The 24,911-nt window shown below is 35.0% G+C and overlaps 2 protein-coding genes across 2 annotated transcripts in view; one reads left to right on the top strand and one right to left on the bottom strand.

Moving 5' to 3' along the window:
• Positions 1–17,299, bottom strand: part of jhy (junctional cadherin complex regulator) — a 28,210-nt gene extending 10,911 nt beyond the window's left edge. Inside the window, exons 1-3 of the mRNA XM_028465999.1 lie at positions 17,243–17,299; positions 9,334–9,887; positions 1,569–1,688 (exon numbers count right to left, since the gene is read on the bottom strand). Coding sequence (XP_028321800.1) covers positions 1,569–1,688; positions 9,334–9,855 — 642 coding nt within the window. The 5' untranslated portion in view covers positions 9,856–9,887; positions 17,243–17,299. The remainder of the gene's footprint in view (positions 1–1,568; positions 1,689–9,333; positions 9,888–17,242) is intronic.
• Positions 17,300–23,409: 6,110 nt separating this feature from the next.
• On the top strand, positions 23,410–24,489 carry LOC114475307 (serine/threonine-protein kinase pim-1-like). Its single transcript, XM_028465998.1, has one exon. It carries the CDS (start codon positions 23,410–23,412, stop codon positions 24,487–24,489), a length of 1,080 nt encoding a protein of 359 aa, XP_028321799.1.
• Positions 24,490–24,911: the final 422 nt, after the last annotated feature.

The raw sequence follows: 24,911 nt of genomic DNA, 5'->3' as shown, positions 1-24,911 counted from the left end.
AGAACCCCTGCATTAATGTGATGTGTGATAACAGTGGAGTTTTCAGTCATTCATGTAACTAGTCCTGCTGCCCACAAATGCTAAACAGATGTTATCACAGTCTGATAACACCAACTTGATCATAGCCTCAACCAATGAGTTTAGATTCATCACTTAGGCAGGTTGATTATTAAAGAACAATGTCAGCAAAGTGGAAATACTTTAGGGTTTGTGAGATTTGACAATTATAAGGCAAACTGAAGCTTGTGCGATGCAAAATTGTCACGAGAACTCATATTGGTACTCAGAATCCTCCTCACTACCCTACATACTACTGAGTTTACTCATTTTGTCAGCTAGAGAGGACATTCAGGACTTTCCAATGATACCAAATGTGAAGGGGCGGGGCTTTGGTACCTTTCTGTCTCTCAACAACAAGGATGATGGCGTCTATATATGAACAAAGGAAACGTTTGTTAAATCATCTCTTAATAACAACTGTTTGTTTTGTCAACTAAAAATGTCCATTATAGTTTTCATTGACTACATATTTTTAATAATATGCTAAGGTTTCATTTATTCTAACCACTTTTTGTTAGGAGGTGTACTTTGACCTCCTGACATGTTTCGACTGCAGAACTGCAGTCTTCCTCAGAGGGGTCTGCTGATCGCTTGTATCAGTTATATACAATAACTAGACTATGACTGATTTATAAAAAATACATATTGATGAAAACAATATCACAATCTATTGATGTCTTTATTGACTAATGTTGTTTTACACATTGGTCACATCAAATCTGTATGTGTTTACAAACATTAATAACATCCAATATCAGGTTTATCGATTGTAATTGAATCTTTAAAAAATGCATAAACTTTTATGCTTTACATTTTAGTCGACTAAAGTCTTAATGTAATTTATTTGACTTAATTTAAGGGGCTGACACGTCCACCAGATAGGATGTATTACTATATGTTACCGATGTGCTGTAGTTGATGAGATATTGGAAGCTGAAAATGGAAGAAAAATAAAGATGCACACAAATCGACACAATTTTTTTAGACCAAAGTGTGTGGGGTGTCGTGAATTATTTTTTTTTAAACAACATGGAATGACGCAATGTTGATAATTTATCGGGGAGATATCAAAAAACTTTCTCCTATGTGTCACTGATTCCTTAGAATGATTCGGAGAACAAGATCAACTCTGAATCAATTCCCGGGAATATAACGGCAATAACAACTGAGGTAAGAAGAAACATTCTTTACAGAGGGTAGAAGGGCTTTAGCATTTCCCTCCATAATCCTCACGTTTATTTAGCAGAACATATGATTGTCTCATGCATCCAATGGGTTGAAATTAGCAAGCACCAGGTTAACTATTACAATAGAGGAATTATTCCATCAATACTATTATTTTCTAGCCCATTTTTTCCTTTTCAGGGTCTGCTGGTGTATCTCCAGCTGTTAAGTCCATCACTGGGGAAATATTCTTATGACCTTTTTATAAGTTGTGTTATTTTATATACATAGACTTTTTTTTTCCTTCATGACTTCAAAGACACAATGAAGGAAGGTGAACATACCTTGGTTTCTGCACTTGAACGTATCTGCATCTGCTGTGTTTTCTGTTGCAGTCTGAGCATAGGAACAGAAACGTCCTCTTGACCTGCTGGATGCAACGTCTCCTCAAGAGCTGCACAAACCTTCACAAAAATCACAAACAGAAACGTTTAATATGCTGAATTATTGTGTGGTTTGGCTGTTACTTTCTTTCATATAGTCACAGCTACTTCATATCGCATCAATGCAGCGTTTAATTCAATGTGTCTGGAGCCGTTTGGAGGCCAGGAATATTGTGTTAAACATATAATGAAAATCATTTTGTTAACTCCCCAGCGTGACGGAGTACGAGTGAATCGATTCCATTGACGAAGCGGAGACTTTTCTCTAAATGTCACTAATTCTGTCAGCTTCAATAGGTCACAATAAATAAGTGGGGACTGTTTGTGTCAATATTCAACAAAGTGTTAGTTACATTTTAGCAGAGCACAATAACTTCCAAAACCTTTATTGTTTTAATATAGGAAACCTTCATTTGACTAAAACTGTTTACTGCCTGTTTAAATGTCTAACATGCGAGATATTTTTTATATTTTCCTGTTACCTACAATCAGGGTTGGGGTCAATTAAAATTGTAATCATATGATTGATAATGAATTACAATTATGGCTTAATTATAAATGTCATTTTAAAAATCTTTTGCTGTCGTAATCGTAAATAATTTGTAATTGAGTTCAGATAATTGACTTTGTAATTGCCATGAAAATTCTATAAAAATTTACAATTATAATTTAGTGCAAAATTGTGGAACCATGTTACAATTCTATGTACAGTTCTACGCATATGTAGTTAATTATTAAAATATGTTTCATATCAAGCTTTCCCACATTTTACCATTTAAAAAAATGTAATCTAGGAGTATACTGACATAAAAAAGACTCCCACACCATAAATATAAAAAGCTATATTTTCATTGATTAGGAAGTCTAACAAGGTAACCAATAGATAGATAGATATTTGTTTTTAATGTATTTTACAGCTGATTTAGGACCTGTTAGCATTAGAGATGCTAACAGGAAGCTAGCACAAGGCGAAGGTTAACTTTTATTAGGTTATTTATTTCAGGCTCAGTAATTGTGATTCATTGTAATGATTGAACGTAATTGTAAGTGACTTTCTTAGGATAAAAAAAATTGTAATTTAATTGGAATTGGAAAACATGCTGATAACTTTAATCATAATTAAACATGGGTAATTGGAAACGTAATTTTAACTGAAAAAAGTAATTGACCCCATCCCTGCCTACAATAACTTCGAGCTAAACGCTCCAAGTTTGAAAAACCAGACATTCTATTAAACTGGACGCTGTTACAGATAACAGAGAGAGATAAAACCTCCTTTTGGCCTCACCGACAGCCATTATAAAAATCCCAATCAGTTGGCAGAAATGACCCTGTATGTATTGCATTTGGAGCCCAGTAAGCTGTGTAATACCTTTCTTTTTTACTAAACTGGGCTCATAATTGCTTCTCTGCAAGAATATGTCACAACAAAGTCCGGCAATTGCTACTCGCCGTATTACCTCCTGTACCGGGGAAACATCTGCTTTCTGCAATGAAGACTTCAAAGGGCCTGTGGATCTTGAATTGCATTTAGCCGCTATTGTGGTTGGCCCAGGTAATCTTGATTAGGTGTTTAGACTGAGCCAGGGAATACAGTGGCAGAGAGCTCCCCAGATCTTTGGTCTAAAGCTATTAAAAGATTGTACATTATGTTACCCAAGCTTTGAAGTGAGGGCCTGCGAGCGGAGAAGGGACTCTGAGGGTTGAGTGCAATAGCACAAGATTGATCTACTACTTCTGTTTTTATCAAAGGAGGCCCCGCGACTCCATGGAGCCAATCATTGCTTCTGCCACTCAGCCACTTGGCGCAGCAAAACATTTGTTGCATTAGGAGATTGTGTACATTTAATAACGAGTGTAATTATCAAAAGATGCTGATTTTCTCCAAAGACTACAAAGAGTGCAAAATAACAACTGGCCCGTAATGGCTTCATTTGATATGAGAAGCTGATTTGAACATGAAAGTCTGGTATTTGTAAAGTGATAATGATGAGGTGGTGGAGAAGCAGTTGAAACATGAATTGTTTTGTCTTTGTCATCTTCAACTCTTCCATTCTAGAATAGTTTTATACAGAGTAGGGGTGTACGATGCCATGAATCTGACGATACGATACGACTGTGGTGGTAGAGGGTTGTCTTCTGATCCCAGTGCCTAACTATGTGTCAAAGTGTCCTTGAGCAAGACACTGCTCAAGTGCTATATATAAGTCCAATGAACAATTTTTGCATTTTACAATATGATAAATCCCAATATATTGATGAAAGTAACTGATTATAGGTACTCACATTACTGTAATGTTGCTTTTATTGGTACTTGTACTTTGAGTATATTTCTAAATCAGTAATTTTACTTAAGTACGATCTAAAAGAAGTAAAGTAATCTGTTACATTTCGACACTCCTTACTTTAAGCAGTAAATTATATATTTTTTAAAAATGATCAACGGACATTGTGAAACTACAAACAATAAAATGACCAGACAACAATCAAATGTATCACATCATAGCCGACCAATCAGATTAAACATAATGTACGGCACCAAAACAGCAATAAATGGAGCTTATTTTTCTCACTTTCAGAGTTCATAAATGTATCTATACTTAGAGCCTGAGAATTTTTATATATCACTGAATCAATTATTTTATTACACCCTTAATAGAGAAGGTCAAGTAGAAGTACTGGTACTTGATTGAGATTCTACCCAAGTACAAGTACAAGTAAGTCATACATAAAATACTCAAGTAAAAAATAGCTCAATTAAATAATACTCAAAATGAAAGTTACTATCACAAATTTGTTTGGTAATAAATCTTGGTACGGGTCCCTTACATACAGTAAACATCTCATGTATAAACCTAAAGACCAAATCTACAACAATTGGAACTTAATTTATTTCTCACAAAGGCATCTGTAGAAAATAAAAGGTTTGTCAAAATGTACAATTCTTTTTTAAACAAAATAACGCCAATGAATTCAATTCAAAATAAAACATTTATGAAATCTAAATCTGAAAAAATAACCAGCATTTAATGATGTTTTGGTGCCGTACATTATGTTTAATCTGATTGGTCGGCTATGATGTGATTACATTTGATTGTTGTCTGGTCATTTCATTTTTTAGTAGTTTCACAATGTCTGTTGATCATTTTAAAACAAAAAAACGATTTACTCAGTAATGGTTAAGTGCAGAAATGTAACTAGTTACTTTACTTCATTTAAAACGCACTGAAGTACAAGTAAAATTATTGATTTAGAAACATACTCAAAAAATTACAAGTACCGATAAAAGCAACTCAATTACAGAAACGTGAGTACTTTGTAATCAGTTACTTTCACCTCTGTCTATATGTTAAACATAAACAAGAGTCATCAATAGCATTATTACCACCTTCACTATTTGTTGTTCCACGATTAAAATGAAAAAAAAACACTGTTTATTATGGACCGTGAAGCTTTCCAGCAGCTTGTCTATTCCATCCTACTGTTCCATCACACTTCCCTCTCCACATGTATTAATTAGCTCCAGCGTCTATAACCGTCACTGGTTCACTGCAGTAGCAGAGCCATCGCTAGCAAAGCTGTTCACCTTATAATAATATAATATACAGCCAACACAAGTGCTATGATTAACATATCAATGCTATTCTGCAAGGATGGGGTCAATTACATCTTTAAATTACAATTACAACTCATTACAATTACAGCTATCTGCATTTTTTCCAATTACAAAATTATTACAGTTATTATTTTTCACCTGAAATTCAATTACAATTATGTTCTCAATTACTAAAGTTCTAAACCAATCACAATCACTGAGCCTTTAATAAATAATCATATGAAAGCGTAACCTTCCTCCTTGTGTTAGCTTTCTGTTAGCATCTCATATGATAACTTATGTCTTAAATCAGCTGTAAAATACACTAAAATAAATTATCTATCATTCAAGTTGTTTTTCATCTCTTGGTTACATTGTTAGGCTTTTTTTAATGGTAAACTGATCCTAGTAGAGAACTGACAGGTAAACCTGGACTGAAACATTGTAATAAAAACATGGTTGCCTAGTTTTACATTTATCAAATTGGAAATGACAGTTTTTGTGGAATATATACATACATTTATAGAATATATTCTTATGACAATTACAAATACATCACAACTGTAATGAATTACCAATTATGCAGATACAATTATAATTGAACCCAAACCTGCTATTTTGTTTACCTGAAGTCACGATGTGATGAGAAAATGGTGTAAATCATTTTAAAGAGACAGTTAATTTTGTTCATAATGGGACATAATGGACAATGACATTTCTATTATGTCTTACACATATTATTTCACAGACTCTGCCACACACTGTCTACATCTAAAATGTAGTCATTTTATATTTGCCAAACTTACTCCAACTCCAAAGACAGAAAAGCTGTTGTTGATAATTATTGGTACAGTGCTGTGGTTTTGTCCTGTCAGAACACATTTACCAGCATAACTGTTACCAGGAATGGAGTCAATTATAATTGTAATTGTGTAATTGATAAATTATCACATTTATGATGCAATTGTAATTGGGAAAAATATCAGTTGCTGTTGAAATTGTAATTGAGTTCAGATAATTGACTTTGTAATTGTAACTGGCATGGAAATTCTGTATTTTCTTTCATACAATTTAATTAAACGCAAACCTGAGGAACCATGTAACAGTTCTATGGCATACACACAATTAACAATTACAAAAAATGTGTTTTTTATCAACTTTTCCCACCGTCTGTCAGTTCTCTTGAGGATCATTTTACCTTTTTTAAAAAAAAAATTGAAATCTAGTGGTATACAGACACAAAAAAGGCTCAGATCCCACACCAAAAAATATTTTTACCAATATTTTGATGGATAATGGAGCCTAATAAGGTAACCAAGAGATGAAAAACACATTGGAGAGTTTAGACAATATGTGTATTTTAAAGCTCATAAGAGATGCTAACAGAAAGCTAACACAAGAGGAAAGTTACATTTTATGGGGTTATTTATTTTAGGCTCAGTAATTGGGATTCATTGTAATTAAACGTTAGTAATGGTAATTGAGTGGCAATTGAACATGGATAACTATAGATGTAATTGTAATTCCCCAAACCCTGACTGTTACCATACAACGTTGTCTCGTCGCTAAGTGTTGTTTTCATCTTTATTTCATACTTGTGTTTCTCCCAGTTTTAATGGGTTTTGATAATACAATACACCGTTGCCATAATGCATCCAATTGAAGACAAATCTAGTTGACATGGAAGAGACCTTATGTAAATTACGGGCCCTTCCTTTATGCCCGTGTCCCCCATTAAAGTAGACATGTCTTATGGGAGACAGGGCAATGGAAAACTAATAAGTGCATTCAGAGTGAAGACGACAAAAAACACAAAGGTTGAGGAGAGGGAAAGACTCGGGCTCTGTTTACCATCGCACAAAGCTAACAGCTCTTGACTATGTAAATGGTCATGATATGAGACATTGTTGAGGGCTGGGGCTCAGATGGGTGACGCGCTCGGGGATATTATAGCCAGCAAAACAGTCTTGTGGCTTGACAAATGGGGTATGTGGGCCATCCTGACCAATTATGCCACTGTGCCAGGTGCAGGGATGTCTAAGAGCCCATTGGTAACCATGTGTCTGATGCTCTTGTTGTGCACATCATCTAATAATAAGCGCTGCATCGTCAGGCATGTCTATTTATGAGGTGGACAACAAAGCAGAAAAAAAGCAGCTCTGCTCCTTGGCCAAATAGATTTTTGCAGACTCAAAGTAAAACGTTGTAGAATATTCCCGGTTCTATTGTTTGATATTATAACAAGACACATACACTGGACGCCAATAACAATGATGAAGAGAAAAGTGAGCTGAAGAAAAAAGATTTAAAAACATGTGACATGTATTCAAACAGTAATTATACAAATCTTTGGCTTTGTTTCTTTTCTAAATGAACAAACTGACATTTAAACACTTAGTAAATTCATCCTGCCAAAGTTTAATGGCCTGAAGACCTTTTAAACACCATCATTATTGTGTAACTGGCATCTGCAAGAACTAGAAAATCTACAGAGCAAAAATACCTCTAAAATATGTCATTAATGTGCATCATTAATAGAAACATTCAACTGTCAGTGGATTCAATGCTCCACATTGTCTATAATGGCTCACTTGGTGTTGATAAAGGATTCAGAAACCTTTTAGGATTCCAATGAAGAATAGAATGCTATGAAATAGAGTGACGGCCCAGGAACTATTAATAATGCTAGTGCAGCTCCTGCTGTCAGCTCCTAGAATTGCAATATATTTAAAAGGATCCTCCACTGTTCTTACAATATTTGAAATGTTCTTCTATCTTTGTCGAACAAAACACATTATTATGCACCATGTTTGTTTTATTAACTTTTTAAAATGGGACTACTTTACAGTTTTAGAGCCTGTGTTCCACCATCTTGAAATTAAGCGAGTAATCACGGGCTGTTGACAGATTCCCAGTGAAAAGGACTTCTACTCTTATGGTTTGTGTGTCTTCAACAGTCTGTAATTACTCACTAACTTCAGCCACCATAGCGTCAGCCACATACTAGTCCCTTGGGAGAGCTTTTCTTCTCTGCTTCACAATCTACTACCAAACCCCTGAGTTGGAACTGTCGCCCCCTTCAGTTACAGATTTTATTTTTGGTCATAACTGTTTTTATCCTCTCTCAGTAAAGTAAAGAGTGTTACGTTGTCATCTTTAACTTTTCTTGGTTATTTAGAGCAGTGTTTTTCAAATGGGGGTACGCAATGACACTACAGAGAGAGAGAGAGTAAAATATAAACATCAAAAACATGAAAAATATGGCGTTTTATGTTTATTTTTAGTAAAAATGACAACATTCAACATCAATAGAAATATTTGACAAAAAAATAACATAATAATGAGGGAAATGATCTTGATTAGAACATGAACTGAAAATACAAGGGTCAGGCTTCACACCCACACCAGGTGGGAGATGACAGGAAATGATTAAAAAATATATATAGAAATAAATGTATTCAGGAGAAACTAAATACTGTTTCATTTGACTTATTTACAGAATGAGATTCTTTAAATTGTGTGTTATCACTCATTCATTCCATCATTATGCTCTACAGTTGTTTTTTCATAATATTCTGAGCAAAATGTTGTTGTCGGACAAAGGGGATACGTGGATTCAGAAATAAGAGCCGAAAAAGTTTGAGAAGCACTGATTTAGAGCGACCAAAAGCAGCACAAGATGTCATTTTGACTGAAAAAGCTGTTAAATGATCTAAAAATCAGGCTGAATGTTTCACTCCAATAGAAAACTATGGGATGTTTACAGGTAGTGGGGCCGTGTGACATCATCAATCACATGATTTCAAGATGGCAGAACATAGTCTCTTAAACTGTTAAGTTGTCCCATTTTTAAAAAGCAATGAAATGAATATTGAACATAATGTGTTTTGTTAGGAATAGATCTAATAAGTACATTTCAAAGGTTTTAGGCCTAACTTGTATAAACAGTGGAAGATCCTTTTAAAAAGAAGCCTAAAGTGTTCATTTCGATAAATATAAAAAACACTTTTTAAAAAGATTAAACCTTGATTACTTTAAGCGTTTTAAGAGAAAACTTTGCTTTGTACTCACCTTTTTCACAGCGTGCAGCGTCTCCTCTTTAAGTGCATGTTTCACCATGTAAGAACCTGACTGAGTTGTTTTCCGCCCCAGTGTTTTCTTGTTGCGTTCAACGATATCCTCCATCACACTTCCTGTTTTTCTGTTCTTTAAACACTTTGTGCTCTTTGGCTCCTTCATAAAGACTCTTCCTTGTTTCTGATGTTCTGGTATCTGCGTAGCTTGAAAATCCTGAGACATCTCCAGATGCCTGGTAAGATTCCCACAAACACATTCACAGATAAACTCTTCTCTGTTCTGCAAAGTGCTCTGGCTTCCATTGTGAGCAGAAATGCCGTCTGTCCTCAAACACTCAGACTGTGCTGACAGAAGCAGTCTATGATCATGCAGAGATGTTTCTGCACCAGTCGGGGTGTTCGGTGGGTGTAAGTAATACGGGTGATCTGAGTCCTGGTTTATCACCACAAAACTGGGGTTAGTGTTGATTATATATCTATGGCCTCTTTGAATACTGTTGGATGCAGGGGTCTTCATTCAGGTTGTGGATCAGAATATTCATCATCGAGCTGTAACAGAAGAAATAGAAAAAATGGTATGATTTTCAATTGTTTTTTAAATATATGCGTTCATAAGCCTTGAGGACGACTTTTACCTTGTTATTATCAAACAACATAGTTCCTTCTTGAATAAATAATTCAATCATGCAACAACAACAAAAACAGATAACCAGGTGAACAGAGGTATTACAAGAGGGGGCTGCAATATTCCTGCTTAAAGGGATCCTCCACTAATTTTACAAGTTTGACTTAAATTTTTTAAAATGCCCATATTAGAAGATGTATGCTGAACAAAACACATTCTTATGCACCATATTCTTTTAATTTCCTTGTAAAAATGGGACTTTTAGAGCCTGTGTTCCTCCATCTGGAAATCATGTGATTGATGATGTCACACGGCCCCACTGCCTGTAAACATCCCATTGTTTTCTATTGGAGTGAAACATTCAGCCTGATTTTTAGGTAATTTAGCTGCTTTTTAGATCATTTAGTAGCTTTTTCAGTCAAAATGACAACTTGTGTTGCTTTTGATGCTCCAAAAAAAAAACAAGAAAAGTTAAAGATGTCGACGTAAACCTCTTTTGTTTACAGAAAGAGGGTAAAAACAGCTGTGGCCCGAAATAAAATCTGTGACGGCAGGGGGAGACAGTTCCAACTCTGCAGTTTGGTTGTAGACAATAAAGCAGAGATTAAGAGCTCTCCTAAGGGACCTTCACTCTCCCTTAAATAGAAGCGAGTAATCACGGACTGTTGAAGGCGCACAAACACTAGGATAGGGTTGCAAAGAAAACAGTGGGACATCTCTCAAACAGGGAGCAGTCACATATCAGGCACCTACAAACCAAAGTCTCCAAAAGCTTTACAATAATTAATACGTCCTTGACCAAAACTCACTCCACACATTGTACTGTTCCCTAATTATTCTATATCTTAACATATTGCATTGAAATATGGGGTAATAATTATAAAACCTCTATACAATTACTTTTTTATTTACAAACAAGAGCGGTGCGTGTCATACACAAGACTAGATATCTTGAACCCACTCTTGAACAGGCAATGTGAGAAACATTTACCGCTTTAAATCTCTATATAAACAAAATGTCTGGTCACACAGAGAGTGTGAGGTCTAACTATTATGTTTATTATTGTTAAACTGTATTTTTGTTGTATGCACAGTACCTATGATGTCTTACCCCTGTGGTATTTTTTAGTTTGTTTTTTTAACCATTACCTGTCGTAATATGATTGTCTCAATGTGAATCTAAGTTTGTATTATTTTTAAGCAATCAAGAAATCAATGCTTTTTTTCTCTTTAATATCATTTTTTGACACTGGGGTGGGTTCAAATAAGTTTGATTTCATCCCACTCTAATTCGGGCATTTACGTTTTATTTTTGTATCTCGTTTCATGAACCAGATACAGATTTGCTTTGCACAGAATGTCTTTGCTTTTTTTTATTGCCCAGCTTGAAATAAATTAATAAATAAATATGTCAAGGAAAAATAATAAATAACTAGGCAAGACTTGTATTCGCGAGATGAATACATATTTGGCAATTGAAAATTGGCAAAAATGTATCTGGATTTGTTGACAAGTTACATAATGTAGGAAAAACTGAAGACTGACCTTGACCTTAAATATGACCTTGAGCGAAGATCAAGGTCACACATTGAAAGGAAATGGAAATGTTGTTTAATGGTACCAGTCTGAGTACTGTATCTCAATTTGTGGCCAAGTTATAGAGAAAATTTTTGTTTGTTTGTTTTTTACCCCTACCAATCTTTTTACTGGTAGGTCGTACAGCTTTGGTGTGATTAAATAAAATACTCCACTTGAGATGAGCTTTTCATAAATGTAAGCATCAAACTTGTATGATAAATATCTGTAGAGATATGGACATTTTTGGTTTTTGACACTTGATAAGACCTTGACCTTGACAACATTTTGGCTCCAAATAAAGTCGACAAATCATCCTTGACATTGTCCCTATTTGATGACATACGTGTCATTAGTGCTGCTTTAATAGCCTAGGAGGAGTTCCACAACAATAACTGACTGCAGGCATGGTTACATTTGATATCAAGGATATCATTTTCTATTATTATTGTTGTGTTTTTCATTTTAACTCCTTTCTTTAGGAATCTACAGTACTTTCCACTAAATGCTGAGCTGATATTCAGGTGTAAAGTAAAATAAATGTGAAATGGTATCAATATGACTGTACATGTCTCTCTGTTAGTATATTTTAAATCTGAGTAATTAAGAAGAACATATAACAGTAAAAGAAAATGTATGCATGTAAGGGTGTGATTAGATAATTTTTACTTGATAAAATTAAAAGCGTAATAGATTAATTTTCACGTTCAAATAAAGAGTAAAAGATACGTGAGCTTCACAAAGGCTTTCATTTGGGGGTCAAAGGAACAAGAGGCATTACACCATTTCTTCAATGATGGAGTGATCAGACAATGAGAGCTCAAGCTTATCAGAGTCGACTCAAATTGAGCAGGTGAGAGTGATTATGAGGCTGTATTTACAGATCATTTTCATGTTTTCACCTCAAGGCTCACTAATGACAGTGTGTTGGAGATCTCGTGAGGAAATGTTTCACAAATGGCAATTTTCAGCTTATGAAATGGCTCGGGAAAATTTTCAGAGTGAATTGCTCTTTCTGATGGTGATGAAAAGATCTCATTAAAATAAATAGCAGAGAGGCCCTTTGTTGTGCTAGCTCGGAGGACGAGGGAGTCTAATTCTGTGGCTATAATGCTTTGCTATTGGGGGGGGGTTCCAAAATGTAGGGTCCTTCACTTGGATGAGGCCAAAAGAGTAAAGGATGCCTCTCTAATGACTCAAACAAGTTGAAGAATGCTTTATACACAACATGCAGCTGGGCGTGATGCCTCTGATGCTACAAAAACACACACCAAAGATACGGAACACAAAAGAAGAAAATATTATGACTATGACATACAATGACTTCCTATTCATTCTGACTCGAACGTGAAATTGAAAAATAGAGCGAAACAAACAATATGCAACAGTCATTTTTGCAAGTTTCGCTGTGAGATGGAGTGAAATATAGTGAGGAGGGATGAATGGAGTCGTCTAAATAGGATTTATTTATTTTTTTGCGTGAAAGAGGAAAGCCAGTGAATGTGTAGACTTGGCTGTAGCATTGTGTGAAAAAAAGGCTCCCTTTGAGGCATGAGGAGAGAATAAGCTGTGAGTCCACTCCTGCATCTCTATGAAATGAGGCCTTTGTGACAATATGTCATGGACGCGCTCTCTCTCTCTCTCTCTCTCTGTCTGAAACAATGGCCAATGAAAGCCAACTGTGCATCAAACAGCACAGGTAATAACGGGGAAATTAAGTATGACCATCTCATGTTGTAGAGGGAAATGACAATCAGACACAATGAGCCGAGCACAAACAGATGGAGACTGTCCTAGCTATCAATGAGGGTTGGCTGGGGGTCTTTTACAGCAATAAAGACCCTTGTTAATTAACCACGAGTGGCCACTTATTGTGATCCAAAATGTAATTTCTCTCCAATGAAGGCTATTATTGTGAATGTGAATAAATTGGAGCGTTCTCACCGCGTGCTCCATCAGACCCAGGAACTCATTTCAATAACAAATAGTGACACAGTATTATCGCTCAGTCACAAACGGCGGCTATTTAACCATTATCATCAAAACACTGTTTTCAACTAAGCATTTTAAATGAGACAAGGACTCTCTCTGATGCGTTTCATAAAGGGACCAATGAGCATCAATCGATTCAAACTTTGATAATAATCAGGCCTCAGTAGTTAAGCCACATTACAATTGTTTGCTGCCCCCCACTGGCCACATTAGAGAAATGCACCCGTGCCTTTAAATCAAAGGGTTAGTTAGAGCATGTATGGAAGCACGTTTCCACCAATTTAAAAGAAAAAAATAACCACGGCAAGTCATTATTATGAGACAGAAAGTCATAAATATGAAAACCAAGTCATAATAAGCCTTTTGACACTCAGGAAGTGTGCATCCGCGACCTGGGGGGTCATAGGTCAGAGGGATATAAACGTAAACAAGCTCGTCCACTCTGTTGATATTTCCAACCTAACAGTGTTTGTAATGTTATTCCAGAGATCATTAGTGTTTATATTATGATTATTACACATATTATTAGGACTCTACCTGGGAATGATGTACATATCTGAGCACTTTTATAAAACCGAACCGATGAGAGAAGCATTATCAAAGCGACAGACCTCAGCTTCCACACTCCTTCTACAAGCTTTTAACTTGTGATCGTTATGTATTTACTGTATTAACTTTATTGTTGTTGTTGGTTTCTTTTTCTGACTTGTGTATTTGTTTAACAACTGTGTTTCAGAGTTTTTGAAAAGCACTTATAAATGAAATGTATTATTATTGTTAATGATGGGACACGAGCGATTTCCGAGTGTGAAAAGGACAGTATGAGTTCTCACTTAGAAAAGGTACATTTCAAATACAAACCAGGTCCATGATTATTTTTATTAGGCTATTATTTTAATTCCATTTAGAAATTTGAAGGAAGTGCACAAGATGGACAGGTCGATAAGTGAACTGGAATAACGCCATCAGCTGAAACAGTTTGAAAAGTCAGGAAAAAACTTGTGTGCAGCAATAGCATTAGCAGCATTAGCTTTAGCAGCTAACTCGGTCTTTCTGCCTCGGAGACCAGTACCACATTTATGCAAAAAATCTTTTAAGGAATCAACGCTCAAATGGGTAAAATAATCTAAATCTCTGTCAGACTCGCTTCCTACACCATCAGCCATGGAGAGTTTATCCCTCTGACCTTTGATCTAATGCTTTTCTGGTGCTAAAATATATAAATTATCTCTATATTTTCCCTGCTGTTTAAAATGTCAATTAAACCATTTTCTGTGCTAAATCTCCTCTCAAGTTTTGCTAAAAACATCTTTTCCATTCCGACTTTGGTGTGATATATTTGCAGCGATTTCTGCAAATGACTGTTTTGCCATTTCAAAATTGATTTCAGAATACGGTTCCAAATACACTTTAAACAGCAGGGAAAATATAGAGACAGTTCATGTATTTTGGCGTCAGAAAAACAGCAGTGTCCTCATGTACATGCTCTTATTTTGGAAAGAACAACTTCCAGTCTCACCATCATGAAAAAAGAGCTTTTTTTTTTGTTTTTTATTTTTTTGTGCTCAGGTATTTCTGTTTCTGAAAATCAACGGATTTTAAAATGTTTGTTTATCCCTTTTTGACCCTAATAAAGAAATATGCCTTGAATTAAAATTTTAGTTGTTCAATTTGATAACAAAAATCAAATAACCAAAAGTTTTAGTTTTTCAATGACGTTTTCTGAACGGAAAATTCAATGACCAAAGCAATGACACTGACCCTAAAATGGGCAAAAACCAGTCATGAGTGGCAAAAGAAGAAAAGAAACGCCGAAGGTAGCATAAATGGGCAAAATGCGGCAAATAATACTGAAAAAGAGCAAAAACGTGGAACAAAAAGAGGCGAAATGTAGGGATAAAAGGAAATGAGTGGTAATTATTGAGCAAAAGGTTACTTATTTCGATAAAAAGTGTCAAAAATGGTTAAAGAAAGGGCAAATAAAAATTTAATCATTTTTAATCAAATGTGTTTATAAATTATAGGAAAATATATTATTTTATAGAGCAATATTACTGTGAGTTTGTGGTGAATTTGTCTAGTCTAAAAAGTGGTTCCCTGTTTGGGAACCACTGCACTACACCCACCTTGCACCCAATATTAAAGGCAAAATTATGTAATTCTGACTAAATAGTAAAGTAGTTCCAAAGCACTTTACAATATCAGCTCATTCACACAGGATTATCAATGAATAAATAATTACCATATTATTAAATAAGCAGTTTTTACTAACTTAATACAGGAATATCACTGAATTAGTCATTAAAGTTTACAATATTACAAGAAACTCACTTTGGTCACAAACGTTGCTCACTGACGACATCTGCTGGTCAATGTTTACAGGTTGTTTGAAAGATTTCAGTCTTAGACCTACTTTAGTGGATTCTAAGAATCATTTGAACGGTTACTACTGTAGATTCTAAGAAGCTTTGATCTTACCCTGAGTTACCATGACTACCTGTCAACATGGAGCAGTTCTACAAAGCTGTATTTAATGAATAAATAATTATCATAAGACATACAGGTCTAAATAAAACCATTTCATCTGTGGAAGTCATTGTGCAATGTTGCTAAAGATGAATGAATTAAGACAAGACGTTTATAAGCAATAAAAAAAGTTGTAAAATGATGTTGACCCAAAGTGACGTGAGTGTTTTGTTACATTGAGCCAAACAGCAGTGCTTGTGTTAAAATAACTCATTATTTATTATAATAAAGACTACAATATTTCTCTTGAGGCGTAGGGTGATACATTTATAATGAATAATAATGGCTTTAAGAATACAGAAAAATGTGTTTTATGTGGTAAACGCTGCATTCAGTTAATTAAAGATAACATCAATGGATTTTGAATGTTATAAGACCACTACACCACTGGTTCCCAATCTTTTTTTGTACCGTGTACCCTCTTTGCATTTATGTCAAATCATGTGTACCCCCTCTTCATATTTATATATAAACGAGTGGTAATTATTGAGCAAAAGGCTACTTATTTCGATAAAAAGTGTCAAAAATGGGTAAAGAAAGGGCAAAAATTAATCACCAAGTGCAGTGGTTCTCAATCTTTTTATCCTGTGTACCAACTTAGCATTTAGGTCAAATCATAAGTATCTCTCTATAATTTCTTATGCTTTTTCATTTCTGGAACAGCAGGCTCTCCTAAACCTCTAAATGTGTTTATAACATTGGTTCCCAAATTCAAAACAATGAGTGAAATTTAATGTGGAATTTATTTAAAATATGAATACTTTAATAGTAGTAAATACAGTCTCCTTTTTATAATGTAGCTAATTATTGTCTCCTATTTTATAACTGTGATAAAATGGCCTCTAGAGCATAAAATAATCCTGTTTAAATAAATTATAGGAAAATATATTATTTTATAGAGCAATATTACTGTGAGTTTGTGGTGAATTTGTCTAGTCTAAAAAGTGGTTCCCTGTTTGGGAACCACTGCACTACACCCACCTTGCACCCAATATTAAAGGCAAAATTATGTCATTCTGACTAAATAGTAAAGTAGTTCCAAAGCACTTTATAATATCAGCTCATTCACACGGGATTATCAATGAATAAATAATTATCATATTATTAAATAAGCAGTTTTTACTAACTTAATACAGGAATATCACTGAATTAGTCATTAAAGTTTACAATATTACAAGAAACTCACTTTGGTCACAAACGTTGCTCACTGACGACATCTGCTGGTCAATGTTTACAGGTTGTTTGAAAGATTTCAGTCTTAGACCTACTTTAGTGGATTCTAAGAATCATTTGAACAGTTACTACTGTAGATTCTAAGAAGCTTTGATCTTACCCTGAGTTACCATGACTACCTGTCAACATGGAGCAGTTCTACAAAACTGTATTTAATGAATAAATAATTATCATAGAACATACAGGTCTAAATAAAACCATTTCATCTGTGGAAGTCATTGTGCAGTGTTGCTAAAAATGAATGAATTAAGACAAGACTTTTATAAGCAATAAAAAAAGTTGTAAAATGATGTTGACCCAAAGTGACGTGAGTGTTTTGTTACATTGAGCCAAACAGCAGTGCTTGTGTTAAAATAACTCATTATTTATTATAATAAAGACTACAATATTTCTCTTGAGGCGTAGGGTGATACATTTATAATGAATAATAATGGCTTTAAGAATACAGAAAAATGTGTTTTATGTGGTAAACGCTGCATTCAGTTAATTAAAGATAACATCAATGGATTTTGAATGTTATAAGACCACTACACCACTGGTTCCCAATCTTTTTTTGTACCGTGTACCCTCTTTGCATTTATGTCAAATCATGTGTACCCCCTCTTCATATTTATATATAAACGAGTGGTAATTATTGAGCAAAAGGTTACTTATTTCGATAAAAAGTGTCAAAAATGGGTACAGAAAGGGCAAAAAAAATTTAATCACCAAGTGCAGTGGTTCTCAATCTTTTTATCCTGTGTACCAACTTAGCATTTAGGTCAAATCATAAGTATCTCTCTATAATTTCTTATGCTTTTTCATTTCTGGAACAGCAGGCTCTCCTAAACCTCTAAATGTGTTTATAACATTGGTTCCCAAATTCAAAACAATGAGTGGAATTTAATGTGGAATTTATTTAAAATATGAATACTTTAATAGTAGTAAATACAGTCTCCTTTTTATAATGTAGCTAATTATTGTCTCCTATTTTTATAACTGTGATAAAATGGCCTCTACAGCATAAAATAATCCTGTTTAAATAAATTATAGGAAAATATATTATTTTATAGAGCAATATTACTGTGAGTTTGTGGTAAATTTGTCTAGTCTAAAAAGTGGTTCCCTGTTTGGGAACCACTGCACTACACCCACCTTGCACCCAATATTAAAGGCAAAATTATGTCATTCTGACTAAATAGTAAAGTAGTTCCAAAGCACTTTATAATATCAGCTCATTCACACGGGATTATCAATGAATAAATAATTATCATATTATTAAATAAGCAGTTTTTACTAACTTAATACAGGAATATCACTGAATTAGTCATTAAAGTTTACAATATTACAAGAAACTCACTTTGGTCACAAACGTTGCTCACTGACGACATCTGCTGGTCAATGATTACAGGTTGTTTGAAAGATTTCAGTCTTAGACCTACTTTAGTGGATTCTAAGAATCATTTGAACAGTTACTACTGTAGATTCTAAGAAGCTTTGATCTTACCCTGAGTTACCATGACTACCTGTCAACAAGGAGCAGTTCTACAAAACTGTATTTAATGAATAAATAATTATCATAGAACATACAGGTCTAAATAAAACCATTTCATCTGTGGAAGTCATTGTGCAGTGTTGCTAAAAATGAATGAATTAAGACAAGACGTTTATAAGCAATAAAAAAAGTTGTAAAATGATGTTGACCCAAAGTGACGTGAGTGTTTTGTTACATTGAGCCAAACAGCAGTGCTTGTGTTAAAATAACTCGTTATTTATTATAATAAAGACTACAATATTTCTCTTGAGGCGTAGGGTGATACATTTATAATGAATAATAATGGCTTTAAGAATACAGAAAAATGTGTTTTATGTGGTAAACGCTGCATTCAGTTAATTAAAGATAACATCAATGGATTTTGAATGTTATAAGACCACTACACCACTGGTTCCCAATCTTTTTTTGTACCGTGTACCCTCTTTGCATTTATGTCAAATCATGTGTACCCCCTCTTCATATTTATATATAAACGAGTGGTAATTATTGAGCAAAAGGTTACTTATTTCGATAAAAAGTGTCAAAAATGGGTAAAGAAAGGGCAAAAAAAATTTAATCACCAAGTGCAGTGGTTCTCAATCTTTTTATCCTGTGTACCAACTTAGCATTTAGGTCAAATCATAAGTATCTCTCTATAATTTCTTATGCTTTTTCATTTCTGCAACAGCAGGCTCTCCTAAACCTCTAAATGTGTTTATAACATTGGTTCCCAAATTCAAAACAATGAGTGGAATTTAATGTGGAATTTATTTAAAATATGAATACTTTAATAGTAGTAAATACAGTCTCCTTTTTATAATGTAGCTAATTATTGTCTCCTATTTTATAACTGTGATAAAATGGCCTCTACAGCATAAAATAATCCTGTTTCAATAAATTGTACGAAAATACATTATTTTATAGAGCAATATTACTGTGAGTTTGTGGTGAATTTGTCTAATAAAAAAACAAATAAAATGAAAAATAAAAAGCCTAAAAAGGAACAAGGAATATTTCCTATTATTTTTAAATTAATTGTTAAATCTTTCCGAGTACCCGCTGCAATGAACTCCTGTACCCCTAGGTGTACACGTACCCCTGTTTGGGAACCGCTGACCTGGTGGTGATGCTGGTTAAAAAACAACGCTGTGCTAATGGTGTCATGCTGGGGACTGTTTATCTCCACCTGTAACCAAGCCTGAGTCTATGTGGAGCAGCTATTATATAAACATCAGTTAGTGAACGCACCACCTTCATATTCCATCAGGGAATAACGACTGTTTCCATTCAATCATCCACATGTTCTAGAACAGAACGAGTCACAGTAACGTCCACATGTATGAAGGACAAAACCATGACAATTGCAAATAAATAAATAATGAATTCAATGAATAATTAAATTATTCTTGTCTTTAATACCATATTTTTATATTCATTAATTAACCTATTTATGTATTTGCCATGTCTGCAGATGTCATCAAAGGTTAACAAGTTCAATCTTTTTGCGACACACATGCATGTTTTGTTATTAAAAAAAAAAAAATTCATTAATTCATTTAAAAAAGTAAGAATTGTACGATTCCTTCTTTTTTCTAAATTAATAAATAGAAAAAGATAAAAAGATAAAACTCCTATGAAGGCAGAATACACGGAATAGCTGAATTCTACTGTAAGACTGAAGTTTCCCATTTTATTTTTGTATGTTTTAATTCACATCTGAAATTTGGAAAAGCAAGTACTAAATTATTATTAATTTTTTTCTTCTATATATAGATAACCAGAACAATTTGGGTGATTAAACTCACTTTCAAGGGCTTAAATAACTTTGTTTTAAATGTTCCCTGCTTGTTTCCCTGTGCACAGCCCTAATATACATACATATATAATACAATAGTTTACCACAGCAGGAGGTAGCGTTCACTAGCAGCCTGTATGCTACATGTTAGCTTAGCTTAGCATAGACAGCTAGCTACACTTAGCAGATCTGACTTACCATCATCATCGTCAGCAGTAGGATGAAGAGGAAAATGTGCGCAAAGCACATTAAACTACAACAGCTTTTCTTCACTTGATCAAACCTTCCCGTTTAGTCACAGCCTGGTTTCCCTCTGCCGTCACCTAGCAACGTAGCCATGGCAACGTAAACAACTGCTAGATTAAAGAAGAAAAAGAAAGAAAAAGAACTTGCACTGCAAGTAGTGACGACAAAATGCAGACTGTGAAAAGTAGAGTTGTGAATTATGACCAAATAAGTGTGTTTGAAGGATGGATGTACATAGAGGTGTACATACTCTGTACTCTGTAGTGTTATAAAGGGCTTTATTTGTGGGTGCAAAATAAACTAGTGTGTGATTTCTCTGGTTTAATCATATGGGACATGAACATGATAAATGTGTTTGTTTGTTTGTTTTTTAACTCATTTTAATATATATTTTTGTTTGGTGTATTTTTTTTTCTGTTGTCTTTATGTGCTTTTTTTGTATAATTATTGTTTTTTGTTGCCATTGTAGTGTGATGCTGTTGTCATTTTGTGTATTTTTGTATCTTTTTTTATGTAGTTTTGTGCAATTCTGTTGTCGTTTTGTGTATAAATATTTAGTTTTGTGTATTTTGAGTAAATTTCATATTTGTGTTGTTTGGTGTATTTTTCTGTAATGTATATTTTTTGGAGTCATTTTGTATATTTTTGTGCATTTCTAATGTCGTTTTCTGTACTTTTTGTATAAATATTGTTTCGTTTTTGTTTTAATTTACTCATTTAGTATATTTTTATTTTTATTACTGTGTGTGTGTGTGTGTGTGTGTGTGTGTGTGTGTGTGTGTGTGTGTGTGTGTGTGTGTGTGTGTGTGTGTGTGTGTGTGTGTGTGTGTGTGTGTAACCAGTTATTTATTTATTAATTTTTTTTATTATTATTATTATTAGGATTTAAAAGGTAACCTTATTCAGATGTAGCCTACGTATATGTTCATCACAGAAGTTATGCACAAAAATAAAACAATATTTAGAAACGTAAATATGCAGTGAACTAATCACCGGTAAATAAAGCCCTATTAAACTCCAGAAAACAATAACCAGGAATAAATACTTACTCACTGGTAAAAAAAAAAAAAAAAAAAAAAAATGATAAACTTGGTGATATTACAACCTGTGCATACAGTACGGGGCAGAATTAACCCTATGTCTCCAAAATGTTTCCGGGTTTTAGTATCTCCAGTCATCCTGAGTGAGGACTGGAAACATTGGCTGCGTCCAAATCGTCCCTCCTATCTCCTTTCCTATCCACTTTTCCTTAACCCCGTGGAAAACGTCACGGAGTTAAGGAAAGGTGTTAGGAGAGGAGTTAGGAACAGGTGATCACGTTTGTTTTGACGATCGACGCACTTCCACTAGGTGACGTAATAATCCTACGGCCGCGCCTCCTTTCCTCAGACAATATGAACGCTCTTTTATCATGGCCACCACTTAAACACTTCTGGGGGTTAAAGAACAGTGGATAGGAAAGGAGATAGGAGGGAATATTTGAACGCATGTTATACACACCGGTGTCAATGTTTGTCTCGTTTCATAAATAAATAGTGCAGCTGTTCAGATGCTAAACAAGAGTCCACTATTAGAGGTCAGAAGTAGCGCAAACACACCTTGTGTTGTTCATTTTAATAAACAAAATAATAAAAAAAAAAAAAATGTGGAGAAAAGCATGACAAAACATATAGGAGAATTAAAGAAATGAGGTAGGAGCCAATGTAAACACTGCACCGAACACTAAATCATGGTACAGTTCTACACATACTGTATGTAGTTAACAATTATTAAAATATTTCTGTCAAGTTTTCCCACAATATACCATTAAACACACAAAAAGGGAACCCCTGCCTCCCCTCTGGTCACACCATGAATTAACAGTAAACAAATCCAATTTGAGGGCTGATATTATTTATGTTTGTTAAAACACAAAATTTTAATAAACTGTATTTTTCAGGCCCTTGGAACAGCAGTTATATCACCAAAAAATAACATTTCCCCAATTTGAGGGTTAATAATGACTTTGTATTTTCAATGGTATATTTATTAAGTTTCTGGTTTATTACAATTTAATACAATGTGTATTTTTCTGCATAAAAACACATCATAAAGACTGTGATGCACAAGCAGAGCATAGAACATGAGTTCCGTTCACATAGCAACGCTGCAGCAAACCCACAACATTCTATTTCACCTCATGTTCCTCCTTTGATCTCATACATTCACCTTTCATCTCACCAAACGTTTACACATTGGCTTCTTTTGACACTAATTTAATAATCGTTGCAGAGGACGACACACAAATCGGAAGTTTTACAACAACTGAATGCTATGAAGCACAAAACTAAGAACAAAAAAAAATCAATGGCACCGACCATCAGGAAGCACATTTCTGTGGTCGGCATGGAGAAAGGCAGTGGAGAAGTTCCAACCCCCAGCAGAAAAAAACGAAAGAATGAAGAAGATCTGGTTAAAATGTCGTGCAGCAAAAAAACAAAGGTTCAAGATGAAGTTCCAACGCTGAACAGCAAAAAAACGGAAGGCTGAGGAAGAAGTGGTGGAAAGTCCTGAGAAGAGATGCTGCATGGACAGTGGTGACCATAAGAAGAGGAAACATCGACCAAACGTCAAAGCTAAAAGATCCTCACCTAAAGTCAGAGCAGTGGAGTCCCAAAGCTTTGGGTCCAAGGAGAGCTCCAGCAACCCTCCAATCCCCGTACATGACGAGGACAGGCTCCTTTCCACATCTTCTAACCAATCCAAGGCTTTACCTGAACCAGTCCCACCAGCAGCACCCGACTTCGGTGAACGTTTCTCCAATCATACTTCAATGATTCCATTGTTAGACAATTTCATCAACTTTCAATTTTCAAAGAATGAGTTCAAAGCCAAATATGAGGAATGCCAGGTGCTCGGAGAAGGAAGTTTTGGAACCGTCTATGCAGGAATACGACGTTCAGACTTAACACAGGTGGCAGTAAAGCACATCCCTAAAGAAAAAGTGACCTACATGTGGGTGCGTTACCAGAACTCTTTCTACCTGTGCGTGTCCGAAGTGATCCTCATGGCCCAGGCGGCCGGCCTACTCTACAACAGCAGTGATGAAAACCGTGGCATCATCGGCCTGATCGATGTGTACGATCTAGAAGAGGAAGTCCTGATCGTGATGGAGCGGCCTCAGAAATCAATGGACATCTCTAAGTACATTGAGCAGCAGGAGGGACAGGTCACGGAGCACAAGGCAAAGAGCATCTTGAAACAACTCGTGGATGCAGCCCTGCTGATGCACAACAATGGGATCTTCCATCAGGACATCAAGGACCTGAACGTCTTGGTTTCCCCGGAAGAAGATTCTCTCCCAATCCGGATCATTGACTTTGGCTGTAGTGACTTTGTCAAGTTTCAGCCCTATAGTGAATATAATGGTACATTAAGCAGCGCTCCGCCTGAAGTGTTATACGGGATACAGAATGACGCAGAGCTTACCACAGTGTGGCAGATAGGGACCCTGCTGAAGGAACTCTTTGAACATCAACGTCACATCCTCAAAGGCTACAGTTTTCTGTCTCAAGAATGTATCCATTTCATGAATCAGTGTCTGACCTTCGACCCAGAGCAGCGACCGGGATTGGAAAAACTACAGTGCCATTCCTGGCTGCAGTAAGAACTAGGGATGCAACGTCAGGATGTCTTCCACAGCACAGGGACCCTCTGCAGACTCAGGCTCATGGTGAAGATGTGCTGGAATATTCCACAGAGCTGTGAAGCACAAGCCTTCAGAGCAACAGAGAAATGCAGTTTCTTTAGGTTCTCTTAGATGGGGATTACTCCTCAACAAATAAGCAACCAGAACCAAAGCTTTTTTCCCCAAAAAAATATATAAAATAAAAAAGTGGTTGCATGCTTATCTGAATGGATAAACTAAAGAGTTCCTATTTCTTTTAACTTTCAGAGAAGCTGTAAACACGACAAAATCCTGATACTCATCAATGTCACAGTATGTTGTCTTTAAAACCCATTCAGATTTAAAAAAAAAAGAAAAGAGAAAAAGAATTTAAATCTTTTTTTAAATGTTTCGTCTTTCAC

This window comes from Gouania willdenowi, chromosome 14 (genome assembly GCF_900634775.1).
Source record: "Gouania willdenowi chromosome 14, fGouWil2.1, whole genome shotgun sequence".
Classification (NCBI taxonomy): domain Eukaryota; kingdom Metazoa; phylum Chordata; class Actinopteri; order Blenniiformes; family Gobiesocidae; genus Gouania; species Gouania willdenowi.
The sequence above is the reverse complement of the archived record's forward strand: the minus strand, read 5'-3'. Positions and strand labels throughout refer to the sequence as shown.